The sequence below is a fragment of the Aplidium turbinatum genome, chromosome 10, assembly GCF_918807975.1.
Source record: "Aplidium turbinatum chromosome 10, kaAplTurb1.1, whole genome shotgun sequence".
Taxonomy (NCBI): domain Eukaryota; kingdom Metazoa; phylum Chordata; class Ascidiacea; order Aplousobranchia; family Polyclinidae; genus Aplidium; species Aplidium turbinatum.
Window position 1 is genome coordinate 18,659,975 of NC_137481.1, and position 17,590 is coordinate 18,677,564.

Below are 17,590 nucleotides of genomic sequence, written 5' to 3' on the forward strand. Positions count from 1 at the left end.
TTCTGGATTATAACTTGTAAAAATCATGGTGTTGCTGCACCAGCAGCTATCATTGGACGCTAACAAACCAACCGTTTGTCTAAGTCAGATAATAGGCTTAGCCTATGCTTAATGCTTTTACTCTTTTTGGATATCGCAACAAAACACGAAAAAAAAAGTTAGCCAGAGTGTACAATGAGGAAAAGTAGGCTAAATAAGTTTTACCTGTAGACAGGGATGCAGAGTTTGTCTTATCTATGCCGAGAGTTTTGGGTTTAAGAAGAGCAGTGGTGGATACACCTCGACGCATTACACCTTTGATTGAACGTCTCTTTGTTACTTTTGGTAGTTGTCCTTCATTTTTGTCATTGCCACTGGCGCCAGTTTTGGAAGATTTTTTGCTTGACCCTCTCTTTGGCACAACAGGTTGCTCTTTTGGTAAATCTTCTATGGAGTTACCATCATTGTCAAATGGGTTTGTTCCGTTCTCTTCCTTGATTGGATTCATATTTACGGATCAGCAGTGTGCAAGTCACATTGACAGAAATGATTATTATTTGAATTGTCTTAAACCATTTTTAATCGACACCAACGGCAGCTTTCTCCTTTTAGCCTACAGTTTGATTTGTTCCAGCATAATAAATCTGATTGAAAGTAATTTTGTTTTCAACAATGACTTTAAACTGTCGCCAGAGGCGTAGTCAAGGGGGCAAAGGGGACAACTGCCATCTGCCCCCGAGAAACATTTTGAATAAACATTTCACACTCTGTTACAGCATGATTTGACAAAGTTTTATTACGGTATTGATTTAGGCTGAAAGTACCCTCAGAATGCGCAATTTTAGGTATTTTGTAAAAAAATTCTGGGTGAGGCACCTCAGACCCCCATTGCCGGGCTCACTCACATGTGTGTGTAAAAATACTTCTTTGCCCCCTCCCCGAAATATCGTTCTGGCTACGCCACAGACTGTCGCCTATGTTTGACTTCAAAAAAATTGTTTGCACCAATGGCTCTCCACCTTTCGTGTCAAAGATCAAAATGCAGAAATTGTTATCAACAGGGCTATTGAGACGATATTTCGGGCCCGGTATCAATGGGATCTACGGGCCCTAAATCAAAATCCTTCTAAGAAAAACGCACAATAGCTAAAGAATACGCGGTGGTTTGTTCAAATTTTCGGGCCCCCTAGAAGGGCTTTAAGCTGCTAAAACTATCTCGGGCCCGAGTCTATGTATACTTAGGCTCGAGCCCGAGATAGTATACCTCTTGGACCTCCCTGCCAACGCTACTGGTTATCAAGTTTTTGAACTTTTGTCAGAAATTTACCTAGACTTAATTAAAGATGAAATTTAAGATAATTTTGTGACTTTGTAATTGTACACTACATCAAAGGCTATTATGAGCACATTTAATAAAAAAAAAAACACAAAAAGTTCATTTAGTATTGAAAGAATTATAGCAAATGTGATCAAGGCATTCATGAAACCTTTCAATTCAATCCAAACAAAGGCCATGGGCAATCCCAGCTTTGCAATGGTGTCATGGGAGATCTGTACATAGCCTAGGTAGGTGAAACACTACGTAGGTTACATTTGTTATACGAATTAAGATTTTTCGGAGAAAAATAGCGCCCAGGTTTTACAGTTTTGGAAAGAAGTTCATGTCAGATACGTCTATGCAAGTTTGGAGCCATTGGTTTACACAGTCTCACAATATTTTTGCTAGTTTGACAGACCAAGAGCTTCACGTGACCCCCACAATAATTACTAATTTGTATGCTATGGTTTGAAGATCACGGCGTGATAAGCTTAGCTGTACCTCCTGGTGAACAGACTACACTTCCGACTTCCGAGACAAATACTGGATTACAATAAGCCACAAGTCATCATTTTCGCATTTATATTGCTTACACTATGATAGTCACCGAGATTGACAATGTAGCCGACTGTAAGTTATTTGACCCACTAGGTGCAGCCAAGGGTAGATTTGTTCTTGAAGTACTCAAGTAACCCCGAGATTTAAACCATCGTGTTGATTTTTCTTGCAGAGCTGAGTGTTTGTTTACTTAACTTCAGGATTCTACTTTGTGTAAAAACCTTGCTCAAAATATGTTTTATGTTAAATGGTAGCCAAAAAATTGTTGACTTTCATTAACTTCAATGATATAAACTCTGACGTATTTTTTGGTTATTATCATATTGTTGTGCAACTAATCCCCACTAAAGTTGCATCTTCAATACTCCGCTTGGGTGAAACTCATAGCTTCCAAACCGTTATTTTGAAGGATATTGTAGTATTAAGTCTTCAAGAATCGGTATTACTCAGTGCCGGATTAACCATTAGGCAAAGTAGGCACGTGCCTACAGGCCAGTCAAAAATCCAGGCCACTTTAAAATCAGTAGAAATTTAGTCATGTTTTCAAAATAATTATTTTCTAAACTAATAAGTATTTATCTTAATAGCTCTGTTTTTCCAGATGCATTCAATCGCAAAAACGCGCAAAGTTGTTATTTAGTTAGGCATATGACCAAGTTTTGCACGGTAGGCTACCCTGTGTTATAGTTGCAATAACGATTTTTGTGACAATGATTTGGCAACACTGATAATTCTAATTTTTTTTTAGTTGGCAACCCTGATTTTCGGGCCACTTATAAAATGTGCCTACAGGCCAGCAGACCCTTAATCCGGCACTGGTATTACTGTCCTGATTTATAATAATATTCCTATTTTTTACATTTCTCCTTATTTCCAGCTTACCACTTGTAGCGGTTTTTAATTCTTTTGCATTTCCTTGTAAACTTGAGCCGTAATTTCATCTTTATGGACTTCCGTACTAGCCAATCGAATTGGACTTTCTTTACATTTGCAGCATTTGGCATCTCTCGCTACTTACGTAATTTACTGCTTTTTATAACACTAGGAAGTTGATCACCTTTTCCACAAGAGCAATCTCATATAATAATATAAAGATTAAATATTGTCTGCTTCACCTCTCGCGTAAAAATGAAAAGCAAGTCCTGCTCTTGCCTACCAGACTTGGACAACTAGATAAGTCTAGTCTAATTTCATAAATTAGAGCGAAATGTCGGTAATTCTAATCTAATTCGGTAAAAACTTGTTTGCTCTGATTGTAGTTCTTATCCAATGCCCAGTCTTGCTAAAAATTTTAGTTTGTCCAACAGTATTTTTTGGCAAATGGAAGGATACTGCGCCCTTATCAACGTTATACAAAGAAAATCCGATAAAACGATCAAGATCAAAGTGTCATTCCACCACTTGAGCAGCAAAGTCATGAAAAATTTGATTAATTCATCAATTCACTGACGTTACATCGTATAGGCTATTATGATGTGAGAGGTTTTGGAGCTGTGATGGTGGAATGACACTTTGATCCCGAGTTGCCACATTGGCGTTTTTATCCAACTAAAAAAAGATATGTGACAACTGCGTTCAACAAATTTTAATGTAGTTTAAATTCTACTCTAATTGGTGAAAACTTGGGTAGCTCTAATTCTAATCTTAGTCTAATTTGTAAAAGCTTAAATTACTCTAATTATAATTCTAATCTAATTTCGAAAGAGTACAAAACTTCTAGTTGTCCAAGTCTGCTGCCTACACCTTTAAAAATGCTTTTGTTCTGCATGCATTTGAAACAAAGTGCCTTTTGAGCTGAAGATTAGGCTATTATCAATTCAAAATCCAGTATGCATGAACTCTATGCTTGAATAATGAAGGCAACAATAATAGTGTTAAAGTTTATTTTAATCAATTTATCAATTATGTCCAACTGTGACATATTCTTTTTTATCCTTGGGACTTTTTATCTCATTTTGTACCATACTGAGCTGTAAGCAATATGGTTTGTAGTAGGCTAATAGCAATAAACAGGTAGGCTTAAACAAGTCAATACGTTTGTTTTCAGTCAGCATGCTTACAATTTGTCTGGCTTCAACAAGTGAGGCAGGAAGCCTGTTTTAGGTTTATTTACAGCATATCAACTCACGAATTTTCGATTTTGTTGAGAACTAGTGGCAGTGCCATTTCAAATGCGAACAGTGATTCGAGATTACGTCATTGTATCTGCTTTAGCTGAGGCAAAATCTTTAGTCGCGTCGAAAAAACATTAATTGATGTTCAACACACACAGAAAGCGAAAATGCGTGCTGAATGAAATTGTTTGCTCTTCAGGTTTGTATGAACAAAAGGGTTTTTTAAATGGCGGTTGGCACTGCAAGTTCTGCTGAACTGTTACTTATTAAGCTTTTGAGGAATATGCGGTTTCTCAGTAATTTTATTGCTGTCACTCATGGACGTGTTACAACGTTGGTGTTTCATCGGCTGAATTGATCAGTTTGCTCAATGTCGGCGCTAATTGAGTTAATTAATTATCAAGAGTTGCAAAGATCAGAGCTTTAATATTCAGTACAATACCACTGTCGAGATAAGCGCTGCGCTGACAGGTATAGCAAACTGAACCCTTACCAAGGTATATGTATGTGTGTATGAATAAATATAATAACTGTGAGCCTTGAGTTTACTTCCTGACACGTGATTCCAGTTAAATCACCGGCTACAAGACAATGTGAATCAAAAAATCTGAACTAGCCGAATTCAATTTTTGTTTCGAACAGAGTTAATGACATGAATTTTACAAACTTTTTAAGTGTGATGTAAAATGTTACCTGAACTCAGGGTGTTCCAGCACAAAATTTCGCGGGAGGGGCAAAAAAGCATTTATTGCACAATGCACATGTTAGTGAACCTGTCAACAAGTTGACGAAAGCGAAGTACTTAAGTTATTTTTTGGGCCTAGTAACAATAGGTTGCCTTTATACGATCCCTTCAAAGTCCATTAGAGTGCTCACCTAATACCAACCAGCTCCGGCCCGCCACGTGCTGCGGAAATAACAGCTGCACTACAACTGTTCAGGAAAAAAGTTACCAAACTTCTTGTAAAGGACTAGCGTTGCTGTTTATCATTAGGCCACCACAAATGGAGACAGCCTAGGCCAAATATGGAATGTTGTAATGTTTTTTCAAGAGCACGATGCCCTGTAGGCTAGTGTATCACAGCAGGGGATAACTTTTCCAGCAACCTTTCGATTTTCATCACAACTTTGCTATTCCACCGCTGACTTTGTTATTTATTGTGCTCAATTCAAGTCAATGCAGATTCTAAATAGTTGTATATCTTTCGCATTTTGCATCCGGCCCGCAGCTGTTAATCTCGCAGCAATCCGGCCCCCAGAGAAAAAACTTTGGTGACTCCTGTGTTAAACGAAACACAGTGAAAGGAACATGTTTTCAACAACAACAACAATGCTTCAGAAAAAGCCTCAGTACTTCGCATTGCTAGATTCAACGACCGAAACCTTTGGCTAAACCTACAAGGTGCACAAGATACACAAACTAATATATTTTGAGGATGTGTAAGCTCAAAATGAAATTTTATCTTCATATTTTGCGTCAAAGCTATGCCAAGAGCAAAACCACTTTAAAAGTTTTGGGGTGCTGAGACTATTTTCCAAGATTGTTTTCACTTCCAATATGAAAACAAAAGTGAGCGTGAGCAGAAAGATAATTTCTAGAAAATCCCTATTGAAAACGTGCTAGGGGAACGTTCAAATATTACGTAACGCTTTTTTTTCCGAATTTTTGATCTCCCCCTCCCCCATGTAACGCCAACGTAACGCTTTTTTCAATCCCCTCCTCCCCCATGTAACGCTTTTTCACTACAAATTCAGCACAAAAAACTACCATTCCGTACTTTAAAGCGTTACGTAACGTTTTGCTTGAACCCCCTCCCCCCCGATGTGACGCTAACGTAACGCTTTGCATAAACCCCCCCTCCCTCTCGAAGGCGTTACGTAATATTTGAACGTTCCCTAGCGTATTAGTCGGCCCTCAATTACTTTGACAAATTTTATTGTTAAAAGCTAATAATTTTACGACTTTCCCAATCCGAGGACAAAATTCAATCAATCAATCATAGCCTTTAATCAGAATCAAGTTATTTTTTGGGCCTGATGACAATAGGTTGTTTTTATACGATCTCCTCAATATCCATTAGGATGCTCATTGCTCACCCAATACCAACCAGCTCACTGATCGACAAGATCAAACGGCGATAGTTGGACCCCCGGTTCGGAGCGTGCAGTTTAACAAGGCATTTTAGCGTTAGCTCTCCATTCTGCGGGAGCTAGCTGATTGCATGTGAAAATTTCAAGTTGTTAACATAGGTGACAGGGCATACAATTGTTATTTCAAGGCTTTTATCGACTACAAGCATGCGGAATTGCCACGATTATTTTTCAAAAGAAGTTTTCTCGGTCCGAGGATATAACATTCTTTCAATTCATCAGTTGTAATGATCAAGTCCGAATTCTCTGCAAGGATTTTTTTATTGCGTTTTATATTTATCTCATTTGAAACTGGCGGTAACTTAAGTTTGAAACTATTGTATATGATAATAATTAAAGACAATATACTTATTGTAGGTATAAAAACATTAAAAGCAAAAGCAGTTACTCTTGCATCATTATAACGTCTACAGTTTAAAAAAAAGGTATCTTTTGTTACTTGTATAATTTGCAAAGCATCTTTATATGGGAATTTCATTGCTTTTACTGCTCGTGCTCTAGATGTCAACTGCAGTAGGCTACAAAAATGCGATTCAATACAACTGTGCTATGATTTACTTCTCATTTGTTACCAAGTGATATCGAATTAGTTGTAGAACTACTGCAGAACCAACTTTTCTTCATAAATTAGCTTCTGTTTACTTAATTCAAGGATGTGTGCTAAACAGCGGCACATTACTTCTGCCTGGCTTGCGATATTTTTTCTGAAAAGCGATAGCTAGAGTTGCCATTTTAAAAGTGAAAGCCAACACAAAAAAAAGTTCTAAAAAGAAGCTTTTCGATAAAACGTTTTCACCATTATCTTTTGAAAACATGTTAGGCTACATTGTAACAAAACTATAATAACCAAGAACTTTACACCTTGTGTTGCAAGAGAACGAGTGAATGATGACGATTAATTATCGTTTGGGCTACTACAAATAAACCAAACGTATTTGTTATAACCCAGGGTTTTAAATTAAGTACAAGCCATAGTGATCTTCTACAAGTCGCCATGGTACAAACATTAGAAATGAAATGGGTCTGGCAACTCTGGCCATGTCACAACATGTTAAACTGTGGTCTGCTGACACCTGTTATTTTTCAAGAAGTTTGGAGCATATTATGCTTAATTACTATGTCTACACTTATAATATTCGCTGCTTTAATTACTGGTGTTTCGAGCACTTGATTCACACATGAGTTTGTTACATAAAACGTTTTCAAGCGGTATAACAACTTAAAATTATGTTACATTACCATTCCGTTATCACCAGAACAAACCTTAACTTCCGTTAAAATATACGCCCACCTTTTATCTATTTCACTAGCCTAGTGGCCAGTAGACAGACCATCTATAATGCCTGTACATTGTAAATGTTTCTATTCTTTCTATCTAGAGTTCTAGACCGTTGCTATATGTACACGTGTTGTGGTGATTAGAAATAAAAATTACTGAACTGAATCGACAACCCTAGCGTACTCATCATTGTAACGAGCAGAAAAAACAGCGACGTGACCTTCTGAACTAAATGTCAATCTGTAAAATGAAGTTAAGACATTGTCTTAAAGACAACATGGTAACCTACAAAAGTCGCCAGCTTAATAGGAAAGCAAAATATCAGGCCTATTCTAGGTGAAAAAAGTTGTCCTGTTTACATTGATTCAACGTCTGCAGACATAAAAACATGAGTGTTGCTGACAATGTTAAATGACTTGATTTAATGCATACATTGTCAACATAAAAAAATGTGTTTGTCACTTCGCTTCTACATTTGAGTAAACTTATCTTTCTCTTTGCAAGTTGAACTCAAAAGATGTCGCAACTTGTTATGTTCAAAATTTTTAATTTTGTTTAAAGAGACTCTGGGCAAAGTTTGAAATTACTTCATTTGAAGACAGCGCCGCTATGTTTAGATGCTGGATCACGATTTTCTGAAACTTCTCTTGACAAGTCGATATTTATTGACTGAATATCTTGACCTGAAATTAAGCCACAAGCTGAAAACTGCTCCAGGGAAATCAAAAATTATTATCCTTCTCGTTCTTTCACTAATCTACGTAAAACTTGTGTACTGGCTCAGTGGCCGAGTAATTATTGCTTTCGGCTCTGGTAGATCTGAGATCGATTCCAGATCGGGTCAAACAAAACACTTTAAAAACGGTACCGTACCGATTGTATTCTTTCTTGCATAACGCAACGAGAATAAGTCGGGTAATGTTGTGATGACATCGTAAGCTTGATATAAAATTAAAAATGACGATGAGTAGCCTACTGCCGCTAACAGACCCAAGCAGTTGTAGAGCGACAATAAATGAAACCTAAAACTTGCTACCTGTTTTCGTCATCATTGACCTTCGGCTCAAAACTTCTGTAACCTGCGTAAACTCTGAGTGACGCCCAAAGTAAAGACTGCAGCGCTGTGTGTACAAACACAATTAGGCTTCCTCAGATATTTTAAGCTCAAGGATGCTTCAGGTCAGACTAGTGTGAAACGTTCAACTGCACATCGTAGGCTACTAATTAAAGTCTGACAGGTGTAATGGTTCAGAACGTACCAGGGTTGCCAAACAATTTAGGCTACTTAAAGGGATACTAAAAGAAAAACCTGACTTGGCGATTGTACACGTTCTTTGTGTTTAACATGCTACCATAAAACGAATTTTGCCCCATTGGGGTCTGATCAGCATGTGCGCGTGATTTTGTCAGAGCTTTCAAAGCGGGAATGGGCGTGAGCAGCGAAGCATGCGACTGTACAGTCTACGTCACTATAGACTTGCAATCAGCTGATCGACCAATAGTTGTTACTGCGGGTGATTTAACTGTAGGCTATGTATGTATGTATGTATGTATGTACATCAAAACATCAGACAGTTTGCTCAAAACATCAGATCTGATGTTAAAACATCAGATGTAGTAAAGTGGCTTTTGTTATTGCTGTCGATAGTGACGTATTCTCGAGCAGTGTTTCCACTTTTTGGTCATTTTGAAAAAAATTAAAAATAAATGAAACATTGGACTTTGGGCCTTGCCAGTGCCATTGAAAACAATTTTTTTTCGGTAATTCTTTTGAAATGTGTTCTTGAATGTTCAGTTTACGTATTTTAATGCTTAATTCCCGTTTGAAAATTTTATTTAGTAGGCCTATGCCTTTAATCATTTCCAGATGTGCTTTTGTCCATCAAACGATAAAATCAAGATTTATAAACTAACTATCGCTGTAATATAGGACATCTGGAAAATAGTAAAATTTAGATGAAAGTCTACAAAATGCAAAAATATGAAACATTGTGGGCATTAGTTAATTTTATTATTGCACAGACTTGATCCAATTTCATTGCAAAATTAATTTTGAGACATTTTACAGCAAGGTTTGCAATACAGAAAAAATAATACGCAGACCTATTTTTACATCATATTTGACGATAACCTAGAAAATACTTCTGGCAGTGAGTCTTCCGCGGAGGCAGTATATACTTGTTTTGGAGAGATACATCACTGTCTGGCTTTTGAAACATGCTATTTATTACTGCTGGCAGTAGCTTATAAACTTGTTGCTGAAAAAATATTTTCTCAAGCCTTTAGATTGCTATTTATAATTGCTGGTAGTAAAAACGCCAAACTCTCGGTTTAGGACACGGCTTCCTGTGGAGAAGCTGGGGACATGGCTTTCTGTGGAGCATCTGGGGACATGGCTTTCAGTGGAGCATCTAGGGACACAGCTTCCTGCGATGAAATCTCTAAAACAGCGTCTTTTTCCGAAAAAACGTCCAACATAGCTTTCTCGGAAAAAGCATCCAAAACAGCTTCTTTTTGCGGAGAAGAGTTCGAAACAGCGGTTTTCAATGAAGAAGAGCGTTTAAATCCTCCACCAGCAAACCTGGGACGTTTATTTTTTTTAGGTTGGATGGTAGGGACTCCGATATGGTGCATTACTTTTTCTCTTTCTCTGAAAAAAAAACGAAATAAAATTGTAACAATTTTCAAATCACCTATTTATAGTTCAGTTTAGTTTGTTTCTAGTTCTAACCATCACTGCAAAACTATACATGCTAACACGGCAGAGGTGTAAAAAAGGTCAAAGCGGAAAAACGCGAGTGTTAAGTCGTACTTGAAACCGAAATAAGTTAGCAAATTAAATAATTCGACACTCTCGCAGCATCTTTAGAATTATTGGAGATTAGATAAAAAAAAAATCGAAAAAAACATAAACTATGGAAATCCATGGCCACCTTTAGGTGGCCATGGGAAATCTAAAACAAAATTTTATAGGCCTATTCAAAATTTGTAAAAAATAAGATGAACAGACAATTGCTATGAAGATTGCCCAAAGTGCGTTACCAATGTTGTAAGGGGAACACACCCTGAAGCGCTTCACTCATCAAGAAGAAGAGCAAGGTAGGCCAAAAATAAACCCACATAAAAAAAATCAAATTGAGTTACTGCGTAGAAACAACGTTTCGTGATGTAACAGGAACTTTGATTAAAAAGTATTAAAAGTGCACGATAACAGAGTGATCACACAGAATAGGTCGCATGGCAACAATGAGAGAAATGGTGATACTGTAACAAAATAAAACGGCTTTTTTGACAAAACAAACTGTACAAGAAAAGAGATAGAAGTAGTTGAATAACATGATACGTTCTTCTGGTACAAACTACACAAGATGTGTAAGATGATAATCTGCGTTTATTCCGACGTTTCGTCGATCAGACACGACTGCCTTAAATTGAATCAAAAGGGACTTTTCCGAAAGTGGACAGGCTATCTGCAAGATTTTGTGATCTGGCTGATTACAATGGAATTATGACCCGAGTAATAATTTTCCTCTAATTTGTAGCTAATTCTCACACAGATATCAGTGATGCGCTGCATAGGTTAACTGCTTCAATGCTCTTGAGGTTAACGTACTTGATTTGTTGTTCTTTTTTCTTTTGCCCGAAATATTTCTTTTTGATTCCCTTTAATTCTTCTGCTAGTTTCTCGATCTCATATTTGTATTCAGAAGACTGCGACTCATACATGTTCAGTTCTGACGCCAGTCGCTGTAATATATCACACATCACAGCTTAACATTATCAGTAGCCTACCGTATATGGTAGATAAATGGTAAAAGAAACAAAGGCAAACCAAGAATGATTTGGACATCAAATAACATCATTAAATGGACAAAATTAAGTTATGAAAAAGCAGTACGAGCAGCTCATGGTCGAGAACAATGGCGCATTGTATCCAACCCTCAATACGAGGAAAGAACATAATGATGATGACCGTATATGATATTATCTCAAAATCTAATCCTGCATAAACTGGACGCTGTTCTAGCAGTGGAGGGAAATTCGATAGAACAAGTAGGCCTATAGCATTGTAGAAGAAACTCACAAAAGCGATTGCAACCAGAATCAAACAAATGCGGATAAAATTGTGTTTCACAAGATTATATAAGTGCAATAGTCCATCCTGTGCTTGTGTATGCATATTTTTATATCTTTTCATTTAGGCTACAGTATTTAATTTTTTCATTCCCCATTTGAATGCGTATCATGTAGTATGTATTTCTGAAGCAAACATACAAGTACTGTAGCAAACTGTAGGCGAGAGAATAAAGTTAACTTCAAACCTAGATCTTGCAGGAAGGAAATTTAAAGAACTGATTTTCCGGAATCTTTTCCGTAAAGCATACTGGTAAAGTCACAGCTTTCTCATAGAAATGGAAATAGGATTTTTAAATAGTATTATAAACAAATACTTCACCTTCATTTGCTTGGTTTTCGAGCGTAGATTTTCTTGGTAAAGTCGCAATTGTTCAGCTGCCTCTGCTCCGGGCCGTCTGGCCAATACATGCCTCAAGTTGATATAGAGTTTATCCTTTTCCTGAATTAAAAGCTCTTTGTCTACGCTTTCAGCGGTTTTATGAATCAACCGTTTTTGCAATGCCTGTAAAAAAAAAAAAAGATATGTTTTAGATGTGATCGAATTAACAACGCAGAGTACCGGTATAAAAAAGATAGCCACTTTAACATAAATGAATTCTGCCACAGCCACTGAAACCTCGAACCAATCAAAAGCTACGTTGTCCGTGACGTGAAAGTGGCTACCGTTAGCAAATTTGTAATCTGCAGGTCGCTGATGGTCGTTAATGTGACCCTTTTAACACTTGGCCAAAAAGTTAATTCCTGCTTTGAACTTTGTTTGGTAATTACAGAAGAAAACAGAGTAATGGCAGGAGTGGATTCGAACTCTCGCCATCGAAATAACTATCCCTAGCCCTAACCCTCTAAGCCACGCTGGCGAAGGCAAAACGTTCAATTAATTTACTTTATAACAGTGCATGAGTCGTATGACTGCAATCAGCTGATTTAACTCTTGTCTTCTGATTGGTTAATAAACTTCATCTGCTGCAGCGATCTGCAACTTACAAATACGCCTAACCTCATTGTAACCCTTCTAGCACTCAGCAAGAGAGTTGATTCTTGCTTTGAACTTTGTTCGGTAATTACAGAAGAAAAAAGAGTTATGACAGGTTGACAGGGCTGAGAATCGAACCTATGTCATCGAAAAACTACTTCCTTAACCCCAACCCGTTACGCCAAGATATTGACGGCAAAACCTTCACTTTACTTACTTTTGGTTTTCGCTTTTTTTCACGTCTCAGAAGACGTAGCTTACGATTGGATTGATTGGATGAAAGTTGTTGTGGCTGTGCCAGAATTTTTTCATGTTAGTGGCTACTATAAAAAAGAAGATGTAGGCTAGTGAGCTGTGATAGTGCCAGGGTTTATCAACTAGTCAGCTTCGCTAATTCTGAACTCATAGTTTACTATTTGTGTGAGCTGAGCTTGCAGTTAAACATAAAGTCTACAAGACGCCCCATAAAATATTTCCATTCGGTTTCGACAGAGTGTGTGAAGAATTTTGGCAGAAAATAATATAAAGCACTAACACAATTGTTTATTAATCATTTAGTTTAATCGTTTTAAATCTTATTAGAATGTTGACAGTCATTGTGCACAAGCGCTGGCAATATTAGAATCTCAACAAACCTGGCGTTGTAACATCTGAAGAAACTTTTGCTTTGATGCGATCAACAAATATGAGGGAGTAACTTTGCTATCCATTGTTAATCCAAATATCACACAATTGCGTGAGAAAAAGAGTTTTTTCATTTGATTTTCAATGAGAAGTCAATAGAAAAGAGTGCAAGCAAGAAGAAGTGATAATAAAAAAGCGAGACAGCAACAAGCTGCAGTCGGTTAATTTTTTTTAAAAGTTTAATTTGATTTACCTGAACCTTCTTGATCAGTTCGTACGCTGAAGGATCAGTTCCTTCTAACTTTCTCCACCGGTGGACGTTTAACGGATTTTCAATTTCCTCCTGCAGAGCCTTACACCGATTCTTCTCCTGCAGCAGTTCTCGTTGAGTATGGTGCACCAAACGCCTGTAAGAAAACTCACCACATTGTTTAATCCAGTGATTTTTAAACCGGTGTTCCGCGTAACACTGGTGTTCCATGAATGATTGTTAGATGTTCCGCAAGGATTTTATTAATGTGATCCATGGAACACCGGTCGAAAATCAAAATCACAAAGCCTTCGCGATTGTCTTTCTGCAATTCTTGCCTGAATATCAAATTTGTGCTCATTCAAACAGACCAAAATTCGCACTGAAAAACATTGAAAATGAACAAATTGTTGTTCTATTGTTTATTTTACTGCATTATTATAAAATTTTGTTTCGTTTCTCGCAAAATCACTTTAATGCATAAAGTGTTTCGTGGCTTAAGTTGAAAAAGATTGTAAAACACTGGTTTAAGCTATGTGTGTCTGTATTATTTTTGTTTTTCAGTTTAAAATGGCACAGCATACAGGTTTGTCACTGAAACATCAAGTGAGTTATTACCTACTAGGTTTTAAAAAGAATTGACAAAAGAATAAAATGTTGTTACCACTTTATTGTCCTTTAACAGGAAAAGATCAAAGCTGTGATTATTTGATGCGATGATAAACCATAATAAAAAAATGGTAGAAAAGCGACCTCGAACCAGTAAACGTTGTTCGTTACTGTAGTAGGCCAGTAATAGGCTATAACTATAAATAGAGGAAGGTCATAATTGACTTAAAATATTGGGGACAAATATTGTGTTTCCTTCACAAATGACGAGACACATACATTTTCTACTAATAATTTGGACATAAAAAGCAAAAACTGGCAAATTTTAAGTCAGTAAAAACTTTTTAATGGATCACTGCAGTAAGCATGCAGTGAAATTTCTGATTTCAAATGACAATACAAAATTACGACAGTTCCTTTCTTAAAGACTTAACTTTTTTCAACAGTTTTACTCACTTTAGATCTTCGATATTAGCTGCAGAGATCTTCAAGCCAGCTCCCTCTCTCCTCAACTTCTTTATTTCCAGCTTTAAAACACGAATATCCTCCAGCCTCTGTCGGTACTGAGCCTCTCCCTTGTTCAAGGTGGATTGCTGAATCTTCACTTTTTCATAAAGAAGAGCAAGTTCGTCATTTCGTCGCACGAGTTGACTTCCGAGAATATCTCTCTCGTTTATTACCTGCAGAGACGCACGAGGATCAAAGGAGGAGATTTTATCACGTGCTCCTAAAACTAAGAAAACATAATCGGCTACCCGATTGAAAGCGCTTTTACGAGGCTCGGAATGACGTTGGTTCGACGTTAGTTCGACATAGAGGATGCAGTTATGTCCTATAAGACACTTAGCTGTAGGTTAAAATGGGCGCGGCTGAGTGACTGCGTAATTTTTGTTTCTTCCAGTTGTCTGTTGAGTTGCATCTCTATTTGTTAAATCTTAATGTATGTAATCGCACTGTTTATTTCCATGGACACAAAATAGAATACTTGATATTACTAGAAAAAACGAAATTATTTGAAACAAACTAAGACAGAATTGTCAACATTTATTGGGGCGCGACCCAATATAAACCTTTAATCTTTTGGGAACCTTTTTGCCCCTCAACCATTTTCATCGTTAATTTAAACCAAGTTGTTGTTCCCCAAAAACATTGTCAATATATTTCTTGGTGCTTACCAATATTTCAAAACGGTTTCACCACCATGAGGTTAACCAGTCAAGATATACTTTTCGCTACTATTTCCTGTTGCTTGAACCTGTTATAGTTCTGCGTAACGTTATGCTACCTGGTTCCAATACCAGCCCGTTAGCTCAGTGGTTACGCGATCGACTTAAGATCACGCGGCGCTTGTTCGGCTATCGAGGAATGTGCTTGAGTAACGCATTTTAAAGGCTGCTCTCCATTCAGCGGCATATAGTAGATGGAATAATTCCCTGGCAAACAACACTTCAACAATCGGAAAACTTCACTCTGCCAATCTCGTTAACCGGCCCTGTCCAAAGCCTCTACAAGTATGCAAAACTATCAAGAATAACCTATCAAGACCTTGTCAGTCCGAAGATAAAGATTCAAACCAAAACCAGCCAAAGTTTAATTTTAAAATGTATTACCGTCTTGCGTGCGTTTTGCAATGATCGATTAACATTCTGTGCCACAATTATCAATTCCCATTTCTGTATTTTACTTTTGCAACGCGACACAGCCTATGAGACTGTGTTCCAATTCTGCAAGACGTTGTGCTTACTACTCTGTGTGGGCTGTAAAAGTAAACTTTTTCAAAACGAAAGTCTTTAACTTTTGTTATTATACGCAGCTGGGCGCTATGGAGCTAATGCCAAAGGTATTGCCTTTACATTTACAACGACTGAAACACACAAAATTGTTTTCCTAAGGAAGTCAAAGAATTCATATTTTGCAGCCTTGACTAAAAAATAACCAGAAACTACAGCGGTGTTTTAAATCAAAAAAAGTTGTAAAGATAAAACTGCAAGAAAATTGAAATTGAAGAAAAAGGATCGACTGGTATAGGATACCTGATCAAGATCCTTTGTTTGCCGTTTGCGTTCTGAGTCTGTTTCTCTGACGATTTGTTGAAGTTTAGAGACCTCTTTCTCCATCAATTCTAAATGTCGTTTGCTATCTATATTGTGTTGTTTCCTTCTGTGAAGTTCATCCTACAACAAAAATATATTGCAATGCGGTTTAACATCAGTGTTCTAGGCTGAGGCGAAGGCTACCCTTCTACTATTACTGGAAAGGAAAATGCCCTCACAGCATTGCCATGACAGTATTACAAAATATTGCAGATGTTTAAGGGTGTTTTTAATTGAAGCCACATTTAGAATTTCAAACACCTGCAAAGGAAGATACCTCAATTGCATAAACATATAGTTATATCTAGGCTATGGTATTTACTATTCATACGTTGGTGACACAGGTAGCTTTACATCAATTTCCTAGCTAGATTATATTGCTACAATCAAACTTACGTAAATTCGACACTTTATGCAGGAAATTGACTAAAACTACAGTACTTCCAATTGCCTTTTATTGATACTGGCCAAAGTATAAACTGTTAAGCGTCTGTTTTACTCTGTATGTTTTATAATATGATAAAACTTTTGATTCTAAAATTTCTAATATGATAAATAAATTTGTTTCTATGTAGTTTTGACTTCTGTAAATACTATTGTAATAAACTTAAATAATTTAAATTTGATTTTGCTGCTGGGCTCTTGTGCCTATGATTCAAGAATATAATACAATTACAGAATGTTAAAACTATACTATATTTGCAAGACATGTTTTCAAAACCCCTACATTTGCAGATCCTTTCTCTTTCTCTAGTCTTGTTTGTTCAAGGTTGGCTTTCTTAAGAGCAGTTTCCTTTGCTGTTATTTCTTCCTTTAGCTGATCGATTTGGTGATGCATAATTTTCAACTTTCTTTTCATGTCTGACATGGCGTCCTGTAAGCAAGCATAGCATTCGCAACTGAACTAAAATGCTAAATCTTTTATTGTGTGTAGGCCTATTAGTGTTTCCAATTTGGGATAAAGTTTCAAAACCAGGGTTTCGGGTACGGGTAAACCCGGGTTCGAAACGCTAGTGTGTGAGAAATGGATAAAACTATCGTAATTTTTTAGGAGCTTCACTGCGGATGCAAATATCTGTAGCCTAACTCTGTCTCTAAGTCAAATAAACAAAAAAAGAATATAAAAACGGAACAAGTCTATTTGAATGTACATGCCTGGGCTTCAATCAGGTTTTTACTATACAAGTTTCGGTCGGCTCGAACCGCTTCATACATGCTTTGCTGCTGCTTCAACCTTGTCTCTGCCTCGGCAAATTGCTTCTTGCAATCAAATATTTGCATTTCGCGAAACTTGAGGTCTTCCATGTTTTGCAAAATCTAAACAGAAAGTGAAGATGCTTATTCCGGGCATAGTTTCACAACTTAGTGAAGAGTCAAACTGTGAATAGGTAGGCTACTTGTTTACTTTGATTTTAATTATCTTCTTCAATCGTATTGGATTTCGGATCAAATAGATGGAGATTTCAATAAGTAGCGTTTATGAAGTCAAAAGTTTTCTGCTACAT

At 37.0% G+C, this 17,590-nt stretch overlaps 2 protein-coding genes across 2 annotated transcripts in view; both read right to left on the reverse strand.

The window, feature by feature from the left end:
* LOC145777947 (exocyst complex component 6B-like) overlaps positions 1–339 on the reverse strand; it is a 33,075-nt gene extending 32,736 nt beyond the window's left edge. Inside the window, exon 1 of the mRNA XM_082589311.1 lies at positions 205–339. Within this exon, the coding sequence (XP_082445437.1) occupies positions 205–289 (85 nt within the window). The 5' untranslated portion in view covers positions 290–339. The remainder of the gene's footprint in view (positions 1–204) is intronic.
* A 9,059-nt stretch (positions 340–9,398) lies between these two features.
* LOC145778034 (cilia- and flagella-associated protein 58-like) overlaps positions 9,399–17,590 on the reverse strand; it is a 29,685-nt gene continuing 21,493 nt past the window's right edge. Inside the window, exons 10-17 of the mRNA XM_082589426.1 lie at positions 17,241–17,402; positions 16,813–16,959; positions 16,026–16,166; positions 14,449–14,672; positions 13,387–13,540; positions 11,856–12,038; positions 11,013–11,146; positions 9,399–10,049 (exon numbers count right to left, since the gene is read on the reverse strand). Coding sequence (XP_082445552.1) covers positions 9,731–10,049; positions 11,013–11,146; positions 11,856–12,038; positions 13,387–13,540; positions 14,449–14,672; positions 16,026–16,166; positions 16,813–16,959; positions 17,241–17,402 — 1,464 coding nt within the window. The 3' untranslated portion in view covers positions 9,399–9,730. The remainder of the gene's footprint in view (positions 10,050–11,012; positions 11,147–11,855; positions 12,039–13,386; positions 13,541–14,448; positions 14,673–16,025; positions 16,167–16,812; positions 16,960–17,240; positions 17,403–17,590) is intronic.